Consider the following 19,915-nt stretch of genomic DNA (forward strand, 5'->3'; position numbering starts at 1 on the left):
AGAGAGAGAGAGAGAGAGAGAAAGAGAGAGAGAGAGAGAGAGAAAAGCGAGACAGAGACGAAGAGACGAGAGGAAAGGAGGATGAGAAAACAGGGTCTTCTATCCTGCCACTCGCGGATATCTATTCGGTAAACAGACAGACAGATGGACAGACAATGATGCTCATCGCTCGATGGACAAAAGCGTCTATTGCGTAAACACTCGAACAGGACCTGACCCGGAGGCTGCCTCGCGCACGTACGAGATCGGGGCTACAAGGCGAGAAGAGCGGTGGAGGAGAGAGGGAGGGGGCGAAACGTGAAATTCGTGAGGCACATCCTTCGCTCTAGATCACCAGGGATAAACCGAACCGCGAGAGAGCGCTCCTCTTACCGACTTCTTTATTCCAGCGTATTGTCAACGGCGGAGAGATCTCACGATGGCGATAGGATTTACGTGAATCGGAAATTCAATCGTAGAAAAGTAGCGAGAAACGTCCCGAAATGAGAGGGGCCACCCGGCTCGCTTGTTTCTCTTAGGATCTGATTTCGATCGAACTGATTTCGATCTGTACACCAAGCATGTTTTTTTTTTTCCACAATCTATAGAACTTGTAAAAAAATATAGATTGTGAAATTCACGGGCAAAACGAAGAATATATTATTGTAAATATCCGATATCCGCAGAAGTTATTAAAAAGGTTTCTATCGCAAAATTTGTGATAATAAAATTATCAATATATTATTTTAATAAATATATAAATTTTAATAAATATAAATATATTTATTAAAATTTTTTATCTTAATAGAATTTGAAAAATGTCTTTACTTATAAACTTTAAATTAATAATGCCTCCAAATTTTACTTTCCCTCGAACGTTAACGGAAAACACTGCAGATTTGCTCCAATTTATTTTCAAAACTGTACGTTCTTTTGGAGACAGAAAACATTGACAAGTACGACGAGCGCAACGTGTTTTGATGACCTTTTCCGAGCGATCGAATGTGCCTGAATTATTTCCTTTCTGGGACGCATGGAGCTCAACATTTTCACATTACGATTTTACGAGTCGCGAAGCGTAGCCCGTCCCAGATCGCCTACACTCTCTATCTCGCTCCACCGCCTATATTTAATTAAAGGAATTAGAAACGATATTACACGATGCGGCAGCTCGGTCGCCGGATTTACGCCATTCCCCCTTTCTGCCGCGCGTACGATGTGTACATCTATCTATCCCACGAGACTTTTTGCTCGCCCAGATTTCCCATCGAGATCATAGGCCACGGACTACTTCCCGAGGCAGCTCCCGCGGGAAAATATAAGTCGGCGAAATAAATTCGCGCGGGACTTTACCCGCGGGAGCAAATTGAGAGCGACGCGACTTGCGCACGAAACGACGCGTTGAATATTATACCGTACGTGAAATTCTCCCCAGTCAAATGCGATCGATATTATTTTGAATATCAGTACGTAGTCAAGTTTCAACTTCTCGATTATCAGTCAGTAACTTTTAATTCCCAGCTCGCAATGCATCTCTAAATTCTTGTTTCTGGCTGGGATACCGCGAATTACAGCAGCTCTGATAACACATATATCTATTCTTAGAAAATAATACAGACAATCGCGCAGATTGCGATAAGTACGATTAATTAGACTATTTAAAATCTGAAAGAGAAAATAATTTTATTTTTTTTTTCCGCTCGTGTATTTAAACAGTCTGTTTGCCCGAAAATTTGTCATATTAAAAAAAAAATTATTTTGTCTTCAAGATAAAATCAACGGGAGATCCAAACAGTTTAAAGTTGTATATCTTTTAATTAGTACACTCGTTTAGATTATAATACGAAATTTTGAATACTGCACTCAAAATTGTGGTTCTTAATAAAATTTTTACGCAAAATATACAAATAAAGTTCGTTTCAATATGCTTTATTATTTCTTCTCAAATTGCTGTATTTCGCCACATACAAATATTTTGTGCACCTACGTTTTTCGTTATTACAGAAGATTTATTATGCTACATTATGTAAACTTTTTTTTCATCTTTTAAATGAATAATACAATATTTTTGTTACATCCCGTTTTAACGAAACTGTTCTTGTCGCCTCAACTCGATCCTTTATTAGTATTCTTCAAGCTCCAAGTTAATTTTCTTGATAATATCCTTTCGAAGTATTCAGATGAGGAGCGAACCTCGATTGATCTCCCCTGTCTACGTTCATTTACGCGGCCTAACGAGTTCAAAGCCACGCCGCCGGCTTCTTAATGACTCGACTTTTTTTTCGCATATTTCACGTTTTGCACGGCGCGTGTACAAGCGACGCGTGCGCGGGAGGCCTCGTTATCTCAAGAAGATCCTTTATCCCGGATTACAAACGACAAAGGAATAAATTGTTTTCGAGAAATCTGCCGGGCACAGGCAGATCGGAGCTAATAGCGCTTTCTACTCCGTCGACTACTCTTCCTTGTTCTTCCCTTCGTTCTTCTCGGAAGGGTAGCGCAAGCAAGTAGTATTCTCCGTTAGAGGTAACTCACCCTCTTCTTCGAGAACAACCTTCCCTTCCCTTCACTCTCTCTCTCTCTCTCTTTCTTTTTTTCTTCATCTCTGTCTTTGTTTATTTCTCTTCTTCGGAAAACAGAAGCGAATAAGAGACCATAGTGAAGCGGCAAGAGCAAGTGTGCAAGCTAAAGGAGGGAAGAGAACTGCATGAAAGGTAAAGAGAAAGAGGAAGGGAAGGAGAGAGAGAGAAAGTTGAAGTGCAACGAATCGTGCATGTATATTCGTGGTGCGCGCAGATTCTCTCTCGTGGACGCGTGTCTGTCGACACGTATGTATGTATACATCGACGGAAGCGTACAGAAGCTTCGTCTCTTCAGAACGACGAGAGACATGGAGTAAAGGAGAGAGAGAGAGAGAGAGAGAAAGAGAGAGAGAGAAAGAGATAAAGGGAGGAAGGAGCTGGAAAGAGAGAGAAACAGAGAGAGAAAGAGAGAAAGAGGGAAGTAGAGAGAGAGAGAATCTCTTCGAAGACTCATGGGTATAGGTGAGTCTCTATAGAAGGTCCGATGGGCGTGGTGCCTGTGACGGTTTTCACCCAATGGGAATTCAGAATCCTCCTGGCTAGGAGCACAATGTACATGGGCACTTTGTGTGCGATGGAGACCATCCACCTCCTCGACAAAGAACGCGAAGTCGAATCCGAATGCCGTGTCCCCGAGAAACCGATTGCCAGGAGAGCGCAGCCTCTTCCTGGACCTCTACCATCGGCGGCGGAGAGCGGCGGTGAATCTCCGATTGCGAGCCGATCTAGCGTTCGATACGCGTATTCTGAAGTTTGTTGAATGCACAACATTCAAACAGTCGACATACCGCGACAAAGACACTTATTTACTTATTGTTGAAATGTTTTAAAATTACGAAATATCAATTTTAATTTAATTAATAATTCTCTGCACCTGTGATATTCTTATCGTGACACTGATTTGACTTCCATTGTTGATTTCGAATCAGGATAAAATTATATAAGAGATAATAAAGTCTTACTACTGTGTATAAATCGCTTTTTTGTATTAATTTACATGATCAAATGAGATAATTGCAGAACCAATTATCAATGTTTTGTATCGTGAGGCATGAAGTTACAGTTTTTGTGTTCTAAATTGCGTATCGCTCTTAACAATTCCATTGTGTGAATAAAAGTTGGAGAAGAAAATAAAACGCAAAGCGGAAAGGGAAAGCGACTAAACTGTTTCGCAAAGTACGTGACAGTGAAAGTTTCGGGAACTCTCACGATTGCATTCAGTCGTCGTTAATTATTTAGTACAGTAAATTAAGCGCGAAATTGAACGACTCATTCATAATTACAATATATATATATGTATAATATGATGTGCCACAACACACACACACATACACCCCCCCCCCCACACACACACACACAAAGAAAGAGAGACAGAGAAATATATTTTTAATCTAAGAAAAGCAGTTTTTCATTATTTAGTTTTCTTCTTTTCTAATGCTATCTTTGCTAAGAATACCTCTTTAATAAATAGTCTTAAAACACCTTAATCATTTACTTGAAGTAAGAGTTACTTAAAATAAACTTCTATGTATATTTAGAAAAATATGTACTAAAATTTAAAAAATATTACTTATTTTAAATATTTCATAAGTTTAATCCGCAAAAACTATCATAAGTTGCAAGTAACAAATTTATTCAAAATATATTCTAAATCCTAATAGTATAATATATATTTTAATTATTATAAGAATAAGTTAAAATAAAAAATCTATTCACTCATCACTTTGATTCTTCTTCGATACAATTTTATATTTTTCAAAACAAAAAAAAAAAAAAAAAAAAATTTCAAGTCTAGGATAAGTTTTTCTAAAATTTATGATAAGTATATATTTCAAGCTATTGTAAAAAACTATTCCTTATTCAAGATAAGCGTCGCTTTTTTTAGCAGTAGAATATTTTTCTGTGTGTGCATGTATGTCTATGTTGTGGCAAATCGCCAACACACATCAAGAGATCGCGACCGCGCGTATTAACATTCGTTGAAATCGGTCCGTACGATTGACGATGCATAATACGCCCGGGGCCTTGATAAAGGACTCGTTCCGACTCGCGAGATCGATACCGGGTGCTCGCGATAAATTCTCTCCGTCGCGAAGGCACGCGTTTCTCCCACATTGGTTTGCTGCTTCCTCTCGCATAAAAAAATCCATCACCACCCACGACGGAAGCCGACTGTCTCGTCGCGGCATAACGCGGCGGCCAAACGAGATGTGGACCGCGAGAAAGAGAGAGAAAAGAGAGAGAGAGAGAGAGAGAGAGAGAGAGGGGGGGGGAGAGAGGAAGAGAGAGACTGGAGAGCGATGCGCCGCAGCCGAAAGGGAAGGAGATAGTTAAGAGAAGGCAGGAAGGCAGAAGGAAAGCCATACGACGTACCGGTGGTCTCATTAAACGCAGCCTCGTATAACGCGACTACGTAATGAGAATCGGTTAATTAGAGCCGCGACGCGGGGCGGTTTCGTCTGGTACACACGGATCGCAACACCGTATGCGGATACGCCCGCCTTACATTTCCACGCGGCAGGGGAGAGAGGAATATGCGCGCATAAAGTGTCAAGGAACGAAGAACCGTCGAGGGGCGAAAAGGGGAGACGAGAAGCGGCGAAGTCGACGAAAAGGTAATGCGAGCAGCAGCCATTAAAAAAACTGTCGTAATTGAGGAATAATGTCATTTTTTTTAAATCGCATTTATCACATTGTTATATTTTGCCTTGAGAACGGCATCTGCTGAAATCGTTAGCCCACGAACACCGCGCTCAAAAATCTGCACGCCTTGAAAATTGAGAACTTGTTTCCTAAAGAGTATACCTCATAAATTTCTAACTCTATAGATATTAAAAACACGTCTGACGTACATCTTCCTAAATAGCGACTGTTTGAAAAATAAATTGAAGACAAATTAAAATAATTATTTCCTCCAACAGATCAGATAACAACGTTTCGAATAAAGTACTTTAATTCTTCTAAAAACTTTATCAACACTCGCATCTCTTCTCATAAAGAAATAAACATTTGATAAAAACGCGATCGCTCTCGATAAAAATTCGATGAATGCGCCAGGTACCATGGTAAACAGGTACCGATTTCGACGGGGCTAAGGGGGAATAGGGGGAAACGGCATAAGCGTTACAAGGAAATCCTTGTCATTGTCATCGTCGTTGTCGTCGTCGTCGATGAAATGCCGCTGAAGAGAGCATTGACGCAAATTCCCGGCATTGTTTTCCCTGTCGGCATCGTCGGGAATATAGCGGACCCGCGAATGGAAGCTCAGGCACGAAAACTCAAGCCCGCTCCACACCTCCTTTCGTTTCCCAGTCGCTTCTAGATGCATTTTTAATTTTGCATTGTCGACGTCGTCGTCATCCTAATATCTCTTTCTACAAGGGTCGCATTACCACCCACAACGAGAAGTCACTTCAGGCCGCTTGTGTCTCGTCTTTACATTCCTAACTGTGATATTATGAACATTTCTGTTGTATGTAACGAACACATCACAACATTTACGTACTGCAATCGTGTTGTCGCTGTTATGTTTTATTTCCTTCTCTCTTTTCACTTATCTGATTGTATGATTTGAATATGCAATGAAGATAATTAATTTAAAATATTCTGGATCTGCTCACAATAATTTTGCAGGTTTTCCCTATTTGCTATATCAAAAGAAAAAAATAGTTGCTGTAACCGTAATATTACTATAATATATATTCATAGTCATTTTAGATTCTCCCCATCATATTTTTATAATTATGTACAGCAATATAAATTATAGTTTGTTTAAATTGCACACTGATAGGAAAATATACTAGATTCAAATAAATAGTTATTTGAATAGTATAACAATAACAAATTTTATTTAAAAAATGATATTTATTTCAGATAAGTAATATTTTCTACAATTAAAAAATGTTAATTCTTTGAAATAAATATTATTTATTTTTTATAAAATAATTTTATGATATGGTTGCTATAATAAAAATGGAGATTTTAATATAATAATTTAATATAATAATAATAAATAATTTTAATATAATAATAAAAATATCCACTATTAAATAATCACCGTAAGAATATAATTATTATTATCAATATTATAGTAATAATTACTGTAAAAATGATATCTAACTATTACTTTATTATGCAATTATAGTCGCAAATATCACTTTTCTAGTATAAATAAGAACTATTTTTTAATAAACTATTCATATTTGGATAATAAAAGTAATTGTTCAATTATGCATATATGTATATGTAAAATAAAAAGATTCTACAGTTATTGTGCAATTCATGTTTCTCAATATCTAACATTATCCATTAATAAAAAAAATTTGCGACTATAATTGCATAGTAAAATAATTATAATAAAAAATATTATTTTATAGTAACTATTGCAATAATTTAGTAATAATAACTATATACTTATAATGTATATACTAATAATCAACTATCAAAAAATTGTATTATAGATTATACAGCTTTAAAATATAATTATTAATATTATACTAATAATTACTATAAAAATGATAGTCTTTACTATAACTATTTTATAATGCAATTATTCTAATAAATAATTATTTATTATTATTATTAATAATAAAACACATTTTTCTATCAGTTCATAATAAATTTCATATAAGTATATTAAAAAAACACATTCCTGTTCGCCTTATGTAATATGGAAACATGCATGCAATAATTTTGCTTCGATATGTAAAAATGAGATGCAGAATGAAAACTCTTTGATGGATAAGAGCTCTCTTTCAGGTTGAATAACACCGATGAATAATAAAGAACGAAAGAAGTTTTTACAGATGCGGCAGCAGTTCATTAATAAATTCTGCGACAGGTAGAAGAATATGTCAAGATAAAATAAATACAAGAGAGAAGAAAGAGAGGCATTGTCATTCAAGCATAAGTGACATTCATTATTCCGTCTAATAAATCAACGAGTAGATTTGACTCACTGTGTACGTTTCTTTCTCAGTATATAGTGAATATATAAATACAAAGAAATAACAAACTGCGAGGTTTTAACTTGTTATGACATTTTGATTTTTTCCGCAATTAAAATAAAATATAACAAATAAAAATGTAGCAAACAACAATAAGTGCATCATAAATAAATTACATAAAAAGAATTTTTCGACATCATAAAAAATAATTTTTCTTCTTTCACGCGATTACTCTTTCCATTCTTTTTTTTTTTGTAACCCACCCGGTATGTCGGGTTCGCGTCTCCGCTAGCTCTCTCGCCCCAGACATTTCCGATGTTCGTTCGCAGATGGAGCCACGAGGTCCATTGCTTTCCGCCTTAATATCAATTGGAGATTGTCGTCTCTTTTTTTCCCAATTAATCGCATACCGGATGGGTCGAGTTTACTTCGCAAAGATGCTCGCGAAGATGCGCGCTGTGGGAAACAGAGGCCCGATTATTCCGAGGGAGCCTCTACAAACAACAACAACGATCGACAAGTAGCTACGGGCCCAGTGTGTATATACTGCGCCGCGCGGACGATCGGCGGCGTTTGTAACGACCAATTAAGAGAATTAAGAGTCATTAATTAGCATTCACTTCCTTCCCGGTCCGCTGACGTGCGCGCAACGAGGAATTCTTTGCGCTGTGGGCGAATTATTGGCTGAATGCCTTCTCGGTACTCATTTAGAGGCCGCGGCCGCCGATTCGAACACCGCCTTCGGACTTCCGCTTCAGGCTTCAATAAATCCGGTCTTTTTGCTTAAACGCTCGGCCGGGAATACTCTCACCTCGTTTATATGCGATTTTACGCGTCGGTTGGCGCGCGCCGTTGACACAAAAAAAAAATTCACCCCGGCACGAGTGAAGACCGTGCGAACCGGAATTGCCGCGAAATTAACGTCGAGAGTTAGTTGATTTAATTTTTCCGAGAGTCGTGTAGCGAGCGCGGCAATGTTGGTTAACGCCGAACGAGAATATTTCTCCGCCCAACTGGAGTTGGTAACTCTCCGCGTGTTTAGCTTAACAAAATTGTGCAAAGTGCACGTAACATTCCATCGGAATGATAATTTCGCAAAACTTTGCGTCCGTCACAAAAATTTATATTTAGATTAAAACTTCGGTCTGCCTATAAAACAAATCATCGAAAACATACATGTAATAAATCATCGCTGAACTCGACAAATTATCGTGCTTCGCCAAACTTATTTATTATTGACCCTACCAATTACGGAGTGCATTATCACCCCGAACAAAATTCAAACTACGCTTACTTTCGCACGTTTTTCGTATTTCTTTAGTTCTGGATTTTTCAATATTTTCTCTGACAAAAAACTTAATTTTTATATATATCATCATTTTCTTCATTAAAAAAAAAATACTATTTAATTATTAATTTACTGCTGATATTTCTGCTAGGATTGGAACATCCGAGAAGTTTGGCGGTGACGTTTCATCCCGCTTTTGTCTTTAAAGGTAGGCAAATTCTGTTTTGTCTTCTAGGGTTAACACTAGAACAGCCGGCACTAAATGTACACCTGTTTTCATCAATTTTTGTTTTTATTTTTAACGTCTTTATCTGTTATTATTTTTAATTTCTTTAATTTTTAAATAATCAATCCGACAATTTAAAACACGACAGAAATCACCTTAATAGCTTATGTAATTTAATCTAGACATCTGAAATCCGTCAAAATGACGGATTTGACTGTTCTATTGTTAACGTACGTCAAAAAACTGCACGGTGGTCTCCCACTCCCGTAATATCGCATCGCGTAAAATACATTCCGAAAAGTACGTCATTAATACAGCGGCGACGATTACTGTCGCATTCGCAGATAAACGTTACGCACACTCGCTATAAGAAAAGAGAAGGTGGAGGGTGCAAGACGAAGGACACGGTCGCATAATCTACGTATGCAGGACTAAAGAGAGACAAGAGAAAAAAGGAGGAACGAATGAGAGAAAAAGAGGGGAGAGAGAAAGAGAGAAGGGGAAGGAAAATGCACATGTGTGCGACAGAGGGGGATGAAGAGAGAACGGGAGGTAGGCGGCATTCTTTGATCTCGCACGCACACACGAGTTTCACGCGGGGCAAAAAGGACACGTACGTATCTTCCGCAAGAAGATCCATACATATTCATGATCGGCACACGCACGTACGCACACACACACACACACACACATACACACACACACAAACGGCTTTTGTTTAACGCCATGTGCACGCATATTGTGCGTATGCACGCCATAAATTTGTATACTCAGGTTAGAGAAGTGCATGGCGGTGCAGAATGCGCGGGAGAAGTTCCTGCACTTAACTAAGCGTTCGCGAGTGTACTTTTCTTTCCCGTCTCACCCGTTTTCCCCTCGCCTTTCCTCCCCCCCCCTCCCCCTTCCGTTCCACCTACGTTTCATTCCACTGCCGCATTCTCTCTTTCCGCATTTAAGGGCGACGAGAAGAGGGAAGTATCGATAATGAAAGAACGCAATGTATGGATGTTATCGAAATTGTATGCATTGCCGATAGTAGTCTGCTCTTATTTAATACAATGCTCAAACGACGGTAAAATATACATAGAGAGCGTTCGGACATACATAGACATTCCGATATACAATATCGCGTAAATTTCTCTTCTCTGATAATGATTATCTGATAATAAAACGATTAAGAGAGAGAGAGAGAGAGACACGTTAAAAAATTTTTGCGGGGGATATGAATTCGTTTCGATACAAAATGCACGGTTGATATTATTTTTGAGCGATTTTATCAATTTTTATTTACTTAAATCGTTTTATTTATTTAAATGCGCGTGCATATATGGCGAAAGGAAAAAAAAATGGTGATCCGACCATAGACATTATTTTAAGAGATGATGACAAGTATGTTGGCGTCAATTTGCAAAACGGTGGCCGGCGATTCCCGACACGCCCGGGGGGCGCCTGGCGCCCGCGATTTACCTGCGAGAAACATTTCCGCCCGAACGAAAAGCGCCCATACCGAGGTTCTACACAATCGATTCCACGTGAATTACATTGGGGAATGCGCGGCCGAATTCGTCCAACGAACATGTTTCGCCAGTTCGCACTCGCTGTAAATTATCTTGGCGCTGAAGGACCAACATAATTTATTTCAACGCGTTTTTTTTTTTTTCATTATTTGTTAACATTAGAAGAGAGTCGCGAAAGTTCTACGTAAAATTCATTTAAGTCACGAGAATTATTTATTATTGGTAACAATACATTATTGGTAACATAAATATTGTAAAGTGCAATATGCCACAGAGTAGAAAACATTTTGTATTTATGTTACAGCCAGTCTATGTTAAAATTTGTGCTAAATGTTTAACGTACACATAAAATTTAACTTAGTACACATAATGCTTATGTTATTATTTTAACAACATAAGCATTATATGTATAATATGTATATAATTTTGTGATAAACTAATATTCAATATTACTTAAAATAATACAGTTTATCGACGAATAAATAACACAAAAATAATACAATTTTGAAACGTAAATTCTAAGGTAAATGAATAAAATGTGTCAGCATTATAAATGTTAATTTTACTGAAGAAATATGCTTTTATAACTTTGTTTTAAAATTGTGTCAAAATATTACATTAAAAAACTTTTTATATATGTGTTAACTTCTAACATTTATCTTAATACAAAAATTTGAGTAAACGTTTTGAATATATGTTAAAATTTACACTAAATCGTCCAATTACGTTGATGTTTTAAAAGTTCAAATGAAGAGAGTTTAGATTGTAAGCGTTAATAAAGATTCAAATTATATCATTAAATATATAAAGAAAAGAAAAAAATACGAGGCAAATACCAACGAGACGAATTAAGAAATGTTCCTTCCTAATCCGTCCGATTTAGAAAATCCGCACGTTAGAAAATTGAGTAAGTAAGCGGACGAAATTCTGAAAGCCGAGAACCGAAGACTCAGATTGTCCATTCTGCAGTCGGAATATCCGGAATCGTTAGCGGGATCCTGGAAATTCTGAAAGGGACGATTCCAAGACGCCGGGCGGTCTTGCCGGGCATGTGGAATTATGTAAGATCGCGGGTCGTTTGGAATTCGCAACGGCGGCGCTTTTTGAATCGCGGATCCTTTCTCGGAAGGAGGTGGATCGTCATGGCTTCTATCGACTGACCGCCGATCGGGCGACCGTTGCAATCGCGACTATTCGATCGCGAAGCCCACGCTACCGAATTAATACTCGAAAAACGTGTATCTTCGTAATTTTTTAATTTGTTTAAAAAATTGCGACCGTTGCATAATCTTATTTGAATATTATGCTCTTCCTTCTCTTCTTTCCCTTTCTATTTTTAACGTTCCAAGCAATTTAAGTATCTCGGCGACGCCAGTTTAATATTTTGATTGCGATCGATAATGATATTCGCGCAGAGCAATTTTCTGCAATCGATTGGCAGTCATGAATCGTAAAATGTAACCGGAAGCAACCGGGACGCCGCGCCGTCGCGAAACAATCCGCGAGCAGAAGCGGGATACAGAAGAGACGGAGCGCGAGGAAGGAAGAAAGGGGGGCCAATATAAAAGAAGAAGCGCGGAGGGGGCAGAGGGACTCCGTTGGACCACCCGAGAGAGAGGTTCAGGACTGGTTGGGAACCGGCGGCGCACGCCGTATTCCTTTGGGGGGTCCCTTATCTTATTCGCTTACCCGGGGATCGTCCGGAACCGGTGAGGTCTGTCCTCGCGGACTTTTCGTTCTCGCGAGAGAACTCCCTCTCCTATTATCGGTCGGCAGCCATATTTGTGCACGAGGTCAATCATAGACGCATACAAGAGACTTGGCCATCCTTGCCGTGAAGCTTTAAAGTTCCAAGTATCGATCGAACGAGAAACTAAGACGCGAGATTTTCTCTCTAAAAAAAAAGGGGGGGAAAACAACCCGTCGTCGCAGGCGCGCGATGGTTCGTAAATAACTGGGACTCATTAGCCGCGGGATTAATTTCGCCGAACGCCGCGGGTTTATTATCGCCCGCGCGGATAACGCGCCGAATGTTTTACGACTTGTTGTCGGGTATCTTGGTCGCGCGTCGGCGCTTCGATAATCCCTTTACCCTGGAATTCGGGGCCGAAGTGCATAGCCGTCGAAGAAAAAAGAACTCCACGGCGAACGGATGAAAAAAAAAAAAAGCGCGCGGCGACAAGGGAGGGAGTGGGAGAGCCTCATTGTGAGAAGGGTATACGTGTACACGGGAGACGTGAGATCCGTTGGACCCGCATGCGGACCTTATTGTGTCCCGAAAGGGCATATACAGTAGGTACCTTAATGTCGGCACGGATGAAAGCGTGGGCCCTCCTTTGTCTTTTGCTCGCGAAGCTGCCACAGCAAGTAGCGTGCTCTGCGGGTAGCCCTGCACCATTCCACAGGACTACCGTTCCAGGTTTCTATCTTTCCCTCTCCATTCCCTCCCCCTACCTTCCCCTCTCGCGTATCTCGCGAGTCGCAAAGAAGCGTCTAGCAGAATGAACGGTAAAGAGTTTCAGCACTCGATTCCAGAATCAGATGCGAAAAGTTTTTTCACCCGTACGTGACGTGTCGCTACTTCGCACTCCGACGGACACCTAAGAAATGCGAGAGAGAGAGAGAGAAAAGAAAAAAGAACATTAGAAAATAGAAAACTGTTAGAAATAACTTCATATCGCAGTAAAAAATTGCTTTTATGACCGTTAATCGTTATAGTTGGTTGTAGTAAAATTTATATTATATAGGTATTTGCGATAATTGCGTAATTAAGTAGAGTCTATGTTAAACCAATATAAGATATCCTACGACAATAGTTGCTTGAAAGCCATCCAGATATCCAGAGAGAACATAGATCGAGCGAAACGGCACGATCGACGAGCTCCTTCTGGGAAGATTCCTCGGCGATGGTACCATGCTTGGTACCTTCGGCATAAAAGGCGGATCCCCGGCGCATTATTAATGTCAGGACGTCACAGGGCATGTAGTTGCATATTCCGTTGCATGCTGAGGCGCAAAGACAATTCGCGGCGACGGCGACGACGACGACGACGACGAAGACGAAGACGATGACACGACGACAGGCTGCCACAGGGATACAATATATAATTCCACGTTCGCCGATAATTATTATGACTTCCCAAGTTTCCTGCCGCACAATGGGTCTCGTCGCTGCCGGTTATTTCGAACTTATCCTTCCTTCGCGGCCTCCTCCCCGAACCCCCGGACGGAGGCGAGCCTGTCTCTTCGCGTCGCCGTCGTCTTCCACTGGTAATAAAGTGACATTAGCCAGCATGCGATTCCGCGATAAACTTTCGAAATTTATTCGTCCAACCCTCTCGATGTCCCTCTTCCCCTCCCTCCCCCCTTTCCTGCTCCGACTCTCGGAGCGGAGCGCATCACGCTCCTCCTTTCTACGAACGATTTAAGTTTTTCGAATTCCCCGGTAAATGTTACGTCAAGCTAATCGGGCGCTATGGCTGGCACGTAAAACATGCGGCTCGCAAGTCGCATGCGGCCCGCCGCAAACAAAGTGGCTGCGAGCTGACTCCTCAAGTTTCGCATTTTCTTGCCATCAACACCTCCCCCTTTTACAGCGGATACATAAAATCCCAAGATTTGTGACTGTTTCCTCTCTCTCTATTTCTCGGGCTTTTACACGGTTTTGCTTAAATGTCTAAAAATTTAACTGGATACAGATTAGAAAATAATTTTGTTAGGCCATCAGAGTAATTATGCCGCAAGTTGGTTGCTTTAAAACGTTAAAATCTTTTTGCAGCGCTGCTCATCATAGCTTGAAAGTCCTACGTAATTATAATTCAGATCTGTATCTCTCGCTAAATTTTCAAATACTTGGACAAAACCATTATTTCCGTGTAGAAATAGACTATTTTACTGTAGTGACGCAGATTACGTGTCTATTCAACCTCGTGCACATTTCCAAGTAGATTAATTACAATTTTTGAAAGAAAGCCAACTGTCGAAGCGAGCCGCCATCGGGCGAATCGACGGCAACGGTATGGTATCGATTAAACCGCGACGCTAGAAAAATTCTCTATTCCCTTTCGAGGACCTAATTTATGCGGCTCTCCAACGAGCTAAGTTTACAGTTTGGCGGCTAGCAGTACCACTCGACCTCCGGCGGAGCGTGACAGCGCCGGGTTTAAAGCATAAAGCAAATTATAACTGGGAAAAGCAGGATGTCGTGCACACCTACGCACGTATCCCTACACTTATACGAAAATCGGTATCATGACTAATCCCCATCGAGCCGCTCTATCCCGATTTGCCTAATTAGGGATGCGCATTGGCGAACTAAAAACGAACCGTAAATAACACATAATTGCCTACGAGATATTTCGTCAGAAACATAATTCATTTTGTGCGACGCATAAAGTGCGACACTTTTATTTTCAAACGCGGCTCTTTAGTAATGCAAAAACTATAATCTGAATTTCATAAAGCAAATTAAAGAATTAAATTTAAATTTAAATTTAAAAATTATCTGCGTGTTTCCTTTGTCTACAATTAAATGTATATAAATACATATTTATTTACTTATTAGAAATAAGAATCGAATTCTATTGCATTGCATAAAGCGCATGTTCAGTTAACATTGTTTAGTGACAATAAAAAGTGATGATACGTTCAATGAGGGTATTCTTGAATACTGGAATTGTGTGCTCTGATCGTCTCTTCTTGTCAAGGCATCGTTAAAAAAAGGAAGAAGGAAACCTTCGCGTGTCTGGTAATTTTCGATTTGTGACGCGGATGTCAGGAGGAAGAGACGAGGGAGAACGCGTCCAGAAAGCGACGACGGTTCGTGCTGTCCTTCCCGGTATTCCTGGAGACGTCCTGTCCGTCCTACGTCGTCCTCGCCGATCTGACGTTGCTCACGCAAATTTGACGTTAACATCGCGGAACATTTAATTCGCCTGCCCGTGCAGTTCGAAATGGCACGCGATCGCCGAATACTTCGCGACGTTCCAGCCTCATTGTCGCGATGTGCACTTGAATCGATGGTATAACTGCTCAGAACACAGCTCGGTATCAGATTACAGGCAAATCTGACGAATAACTTTCGCAAAATACAGTCACGTGACATGAAGCAGAAGAATTTTTATTTCAATAAAATTAAATCAGTATTATTAACATATCGATGAAGAAAATATTTAAAAAGTATATTGATAAAATTTGAAAATTTGAAATTCGGATTGTCTCTCAACTGTTTTCAAAACTCGACATTCGCAATGGAGGAACGATCGATGTGCCGCATTAAGATACCATTGTACGATAAACCACTGAGTTTGCGAACGATTTAGCTCTTTCGGAAGAAAACTCCGAAGATTAGCCGTGGAAAATGCGTCGTCAAACTTCCCGACGGGATAAGCAGCGTCATCGATTGCTGATGGGCAATAGATCCAGCATCGCGAGCGACAATACGACCCTAGATAAGGCAGCGTTAAGAAAACTACATTTCAGGGAAACGATTTCATCCGTTTTTTTACGACCGTGAGCGTACGACGAGGAATATCAAACTCAATTAACAGAGTGTGAAATCTTGAATCGGGCTATAAAGTGTTACGTTTGCTTTTTATTCAACCGCCAGAAAATTTTACGAAAACTCGAACCCCAAATTTCAATATGCATCGCCTATCACGTGACGCAATGAAGTTGCGTGTACCGACTATAAATTAGTGAAACGGCGTTTGTTAAGAATTTATAGGAAGCCAATATCTCATCGACTGAATATAACAAATACGTATAATGAAAGCGAAACGTCGGAATGCCCGACATTGAACGAAATTACATTCCCGTCGTATTACGCTAACGAAAGGTGATTATGTGTTTCGGCCGTCCCGCTATTTTTCGCAGGCTGGTACGGCCGAGGACGGTACGGGACACGCCGCGCATTGCGAAGGCAAATCTAATTGTTTAGAAATTGCACGGATTATCGCGAACAATTAGCTGCATGCACCGCGCGTGCGGAGCCGAAATTATCCGACGACTCCCCGCGATCGTAAGGGTTATTACGGGCGGTGCGCATAAACGGTTGAATAATTTAAATTAATATCATAGCCAAGAAAACCGCTAACAATCGGAATGGCCTTCTGAAGGTCTGTTTTCCGCCTACAGTTAAATACGCACGCAGCCACCCCCGCTTCCGGGGTGCAACCCGATGCCGTTTTACACGTGAGAATTGACCGCGCAATATTTACGATTCGCGATTAATTCTGATGTTCTCTCGTTGGAAAAAAAAAAAAAAGTCACATAAATTAACGTTTGCAAAGCGATATTTAATTTCGGCCGCGTTAAACGCGAGAGTCAAACGTGAAATGCCGGTGGATAAAATCAGCCGTTTAAAACAAAAATCCTCTTTCGATACACGCACTCTCCGACCGCCTGCATGCAAATTATTTACAAAGATTTATTCAAATCGATCCATTTTCGCATTCTTCCTAAAAAGAGATAACATTAATGTAAAATAAGGAATCGCGATTAACGAGCTGACAATCCGACAAATCGCATAAGCGTCGCGAAATGCGTGACATGCGTTGAGAAATTATCCGGGAAAACTTTTAAAGTTCTGACGAGAGATAAGTAAAACCGTCAACGAGTACTTCGGGAAACTTTAATAAGAACGGAGCTACGCCCGCGAGGCGAAGGGGAGACAAGCGCGCGACGGGAGATGACGGCTCGATCTCTCTAATTTCCAAAATTCGGACGACAGCCCAAAATTGGCGACGGGAGCAACCGCGGTGGACGGGGGAGCGGGTGTGCGCGTGTTGTAGCGAGACAAGAGTCACTAGGACGACGTTGACGTTAACGACCGACCGTCACGAGACGCCGCACGACGACGAAACGAGATTTTCGCGGAGCCCCGCGATAAATCCTTTGAAAGGAGGGGAAGGGGGGACAGACATAATCGCGGCCGCGGAAAGCTCACTGCACGAGCACGATCGGTAGGAAATTAATGAATATCGTATGATGGATCGTGGGAGAGCATGCATCATTTCAACTCTAAGCGAGCACGCGGATTTTTAACATAACATCCAGTGCGCGAACTGATTGAGAGTCCGTCTATCTAATTTTATCTCTATTTTATCTCATTTAATCACGAAAGGCTTGGAATGATCTCGTTAATGACAAGAAACATTACGCCAATTTTTCGATGCTCTTTTTAGAAGTCTTTTTTAGATCTACATAGAAAAAAATTAGTCTCACATTGACAATCATTCTCCCAGATATAAGCAAGAATGTGAAATCTTTAAAGAAATTGATTATCTTGAATAGATATATAATGATAAATTTGATAATAATATTGTAAAATTTGGTTTCTTTGTTAAAAAAAATGTCACTTTTTATTTAATTTTTTCTTCTCAATAAAAATTCTTATTGAATAATAAGAATATATTTTTCTCCATAAAATTATAAAAAATCCTTCGTATAAACTTATAGCTTCAAGATAATAATATAATCATGTAAGTTTATTTATTTAAGATTACAATATATATATATATTATTTAAATAACTACATAATATTAACATAAAAATATTTCCCTAAAATTTAAGATTATATCAAATTCTTTAAACAAGATTTTATATTCTTGTTTATGAGATAATAATTGTTGAATTACTACTAATTGTTTTTCTATGTTGCGACAATACATGTGTTACAAGCTCACCACTGTATTGCTCCTGCCACGCCAGAGCTCCGCAGAGAAGCGCCAGAGTTTTACCGCTACCAGTAGGACTTTCCAAGAGACAGTTCTCCTCCTTGGTACATCCTGTAATGAGCTGCACCCACAATTGTCAATGTAATTAATAAAATTGTGACAAAAGAGCAAGAGACACCGATTAAATCACATTATTATGATACTTACACTACCTACTAGTGATTTCTGGCATGAATATGGCTTGACAGGAAATTTAACTTTGGTTCCAGCAATCAGTAATTCGTACTGTATTCCCACTTGAGATGGTAAATTGTCTTTTTCGCGAATATCTAAAATGCTTATCTCATCATCATCGTCTGTCCAATCATTCATTACTTTTTGTTTTTTATTAGGTGTCTCTGTGGGCATCACTTGTCTCGAGCTGTGCGAGTCACTGCTTTCTGGAAAATTGCTTTGACATGGCAACGTATCAGCAGCAAAATTCATTTTAATTCCATTCCAGAACATATCATTCGTTTTATTCCAATTAAACAACGATGGACTCTTGTTAAAAGTAGATGGAACATCGTCAACTGTAACATCCTCATCGCTGCTCGAGTCCTCTAACACATAATGCCTTGAATTAGACTTGGAAGCGACTGTCATGCTACTTGAAACGCTAGTTGCTTCACAAATCGTCACGTCATCATCTGATATTTCCACTACATTACTGCTCTCGTTGAAGGGCCTCCTGCCCAGCGATAACCTTCCTCTCTTCATGCTGAAAATAATAAACAATATAAAGAAAAGAGAAATACAACTTTGATATCCGGCGAAAAATCATCGAAGCATTAAATCTTTATACACACACATAACAATCGAAATAAGAGACTCCTTACGCTCGGATCAAAAAGCTAACCTACAAAACGCTCGAATGACACCGGCATAGGATGCCACCTACCTTAAATCTCCGAGCCGCTCGTCGATCTCGGCCTTGAGCAGCGCGCATAAAAGTCCGATTATAGCGACGATAATCAAGTAAATCACGTGAATCATCAATCGATACCGATCGACACCGTCGCACGCAGATAGCCTCACTATCACATGCCTTGTTGACACGCACGCTTTCCCGCCGTTCGCCACCTAACCTTCCAAACTTCGCGCAGCGATCCGCGCCGTTCCGGCACCTGCGCCAACTTTAAACCGGTGATTCTCGATTCGACGTCCCTCGCCCTCGTCTGCCGCGTGAATTACACCGCGCGTTAATCCCTCGCACGAGCGCTCCTCCGTTTATCAAAAACATCGCGAACGCGGAGAACAAAAAATTGATATACGGCCTCGGCGCGACCGGCGAGATCACGTGACTCGCGTTCAAACGCGCACCTGACTCGAGGCGCGCATCATTTTATAAATATTTGCACGACGCTCGCGCATAGAAAAATGTTTAAATAGCATCGGACGATGTTTTAACGATATTTACGGATTACGCCCGTGTTGCGTACGGCGCGTCGTCCACGGGTTTCTTTTATTCTATTCGGGCTCGCGACTTTCTTTCTTTCTTTTTTTTTTTGAAATATCGCTTTCCCGGGGAAAATTCGAGAGGGGTCCGAAACAGTGAGAGCACGGACGCTGTCGTGAATGCTCGGTTATGCGTCGCGATAATGGCGGTGGTAATGAAGGCGCGCGACGAAGCGGAACGATTTATCGTTTACTTATCGCCCG

At 40.2% G+C, this 19,915-nt stretch overlaps 1 protein-coding gene across 2 annotated transcripts in view; it reads right to left on the minus strand.

The window, feature by feature from the left end:
• LOC105830198 (Fanconi anemia group J protein) overlaps positions 1 to 19,531 on the minus strand; it is a 46,796-nt gene extending 27,265 nt beyond the window's left edge. Inside the window, exons 1-3 of one of the 2 annotated variants that reach the window (XM_012669380.3) lie at positions 19,155 to 19,531; positions 18,422 to 18,974; positions 18,224 to 18,335 (exon numbers count right to left, since the gene is read on the minus strand). In XM_012669380.3, the coding sequence (XP_012524834.1) occupies positions 18,224 to 18,335; positions 18,422 to 18,974; positions 19,155 to 19,249 (760 nt within the window). In that variant the 5' untranslated portion in view covers positions 19,250 to 19,531. The other variant, XM_012669382.3, reaches the window with a different exon arrangement.
• Between the last annotated feature and the right edge of the window lie 384 nt (positions 19,532 to 19,915).

The sequence above is a fragment of the Monomorium pharaonis genome, chromosome 4, assembly GCF_013373865.1.
Source record: "Monomorium pharaonis isolate MP-MQ-018 chromosome 4, ASM1337386v2, whole genome shotgun sequence".
Lineage (NCBI taxonomy): Eukaryota > Metazoa > Arthropoda > Insecta > Hymenoptera > Formicidae > Monomorium > Monomorium pharaonis.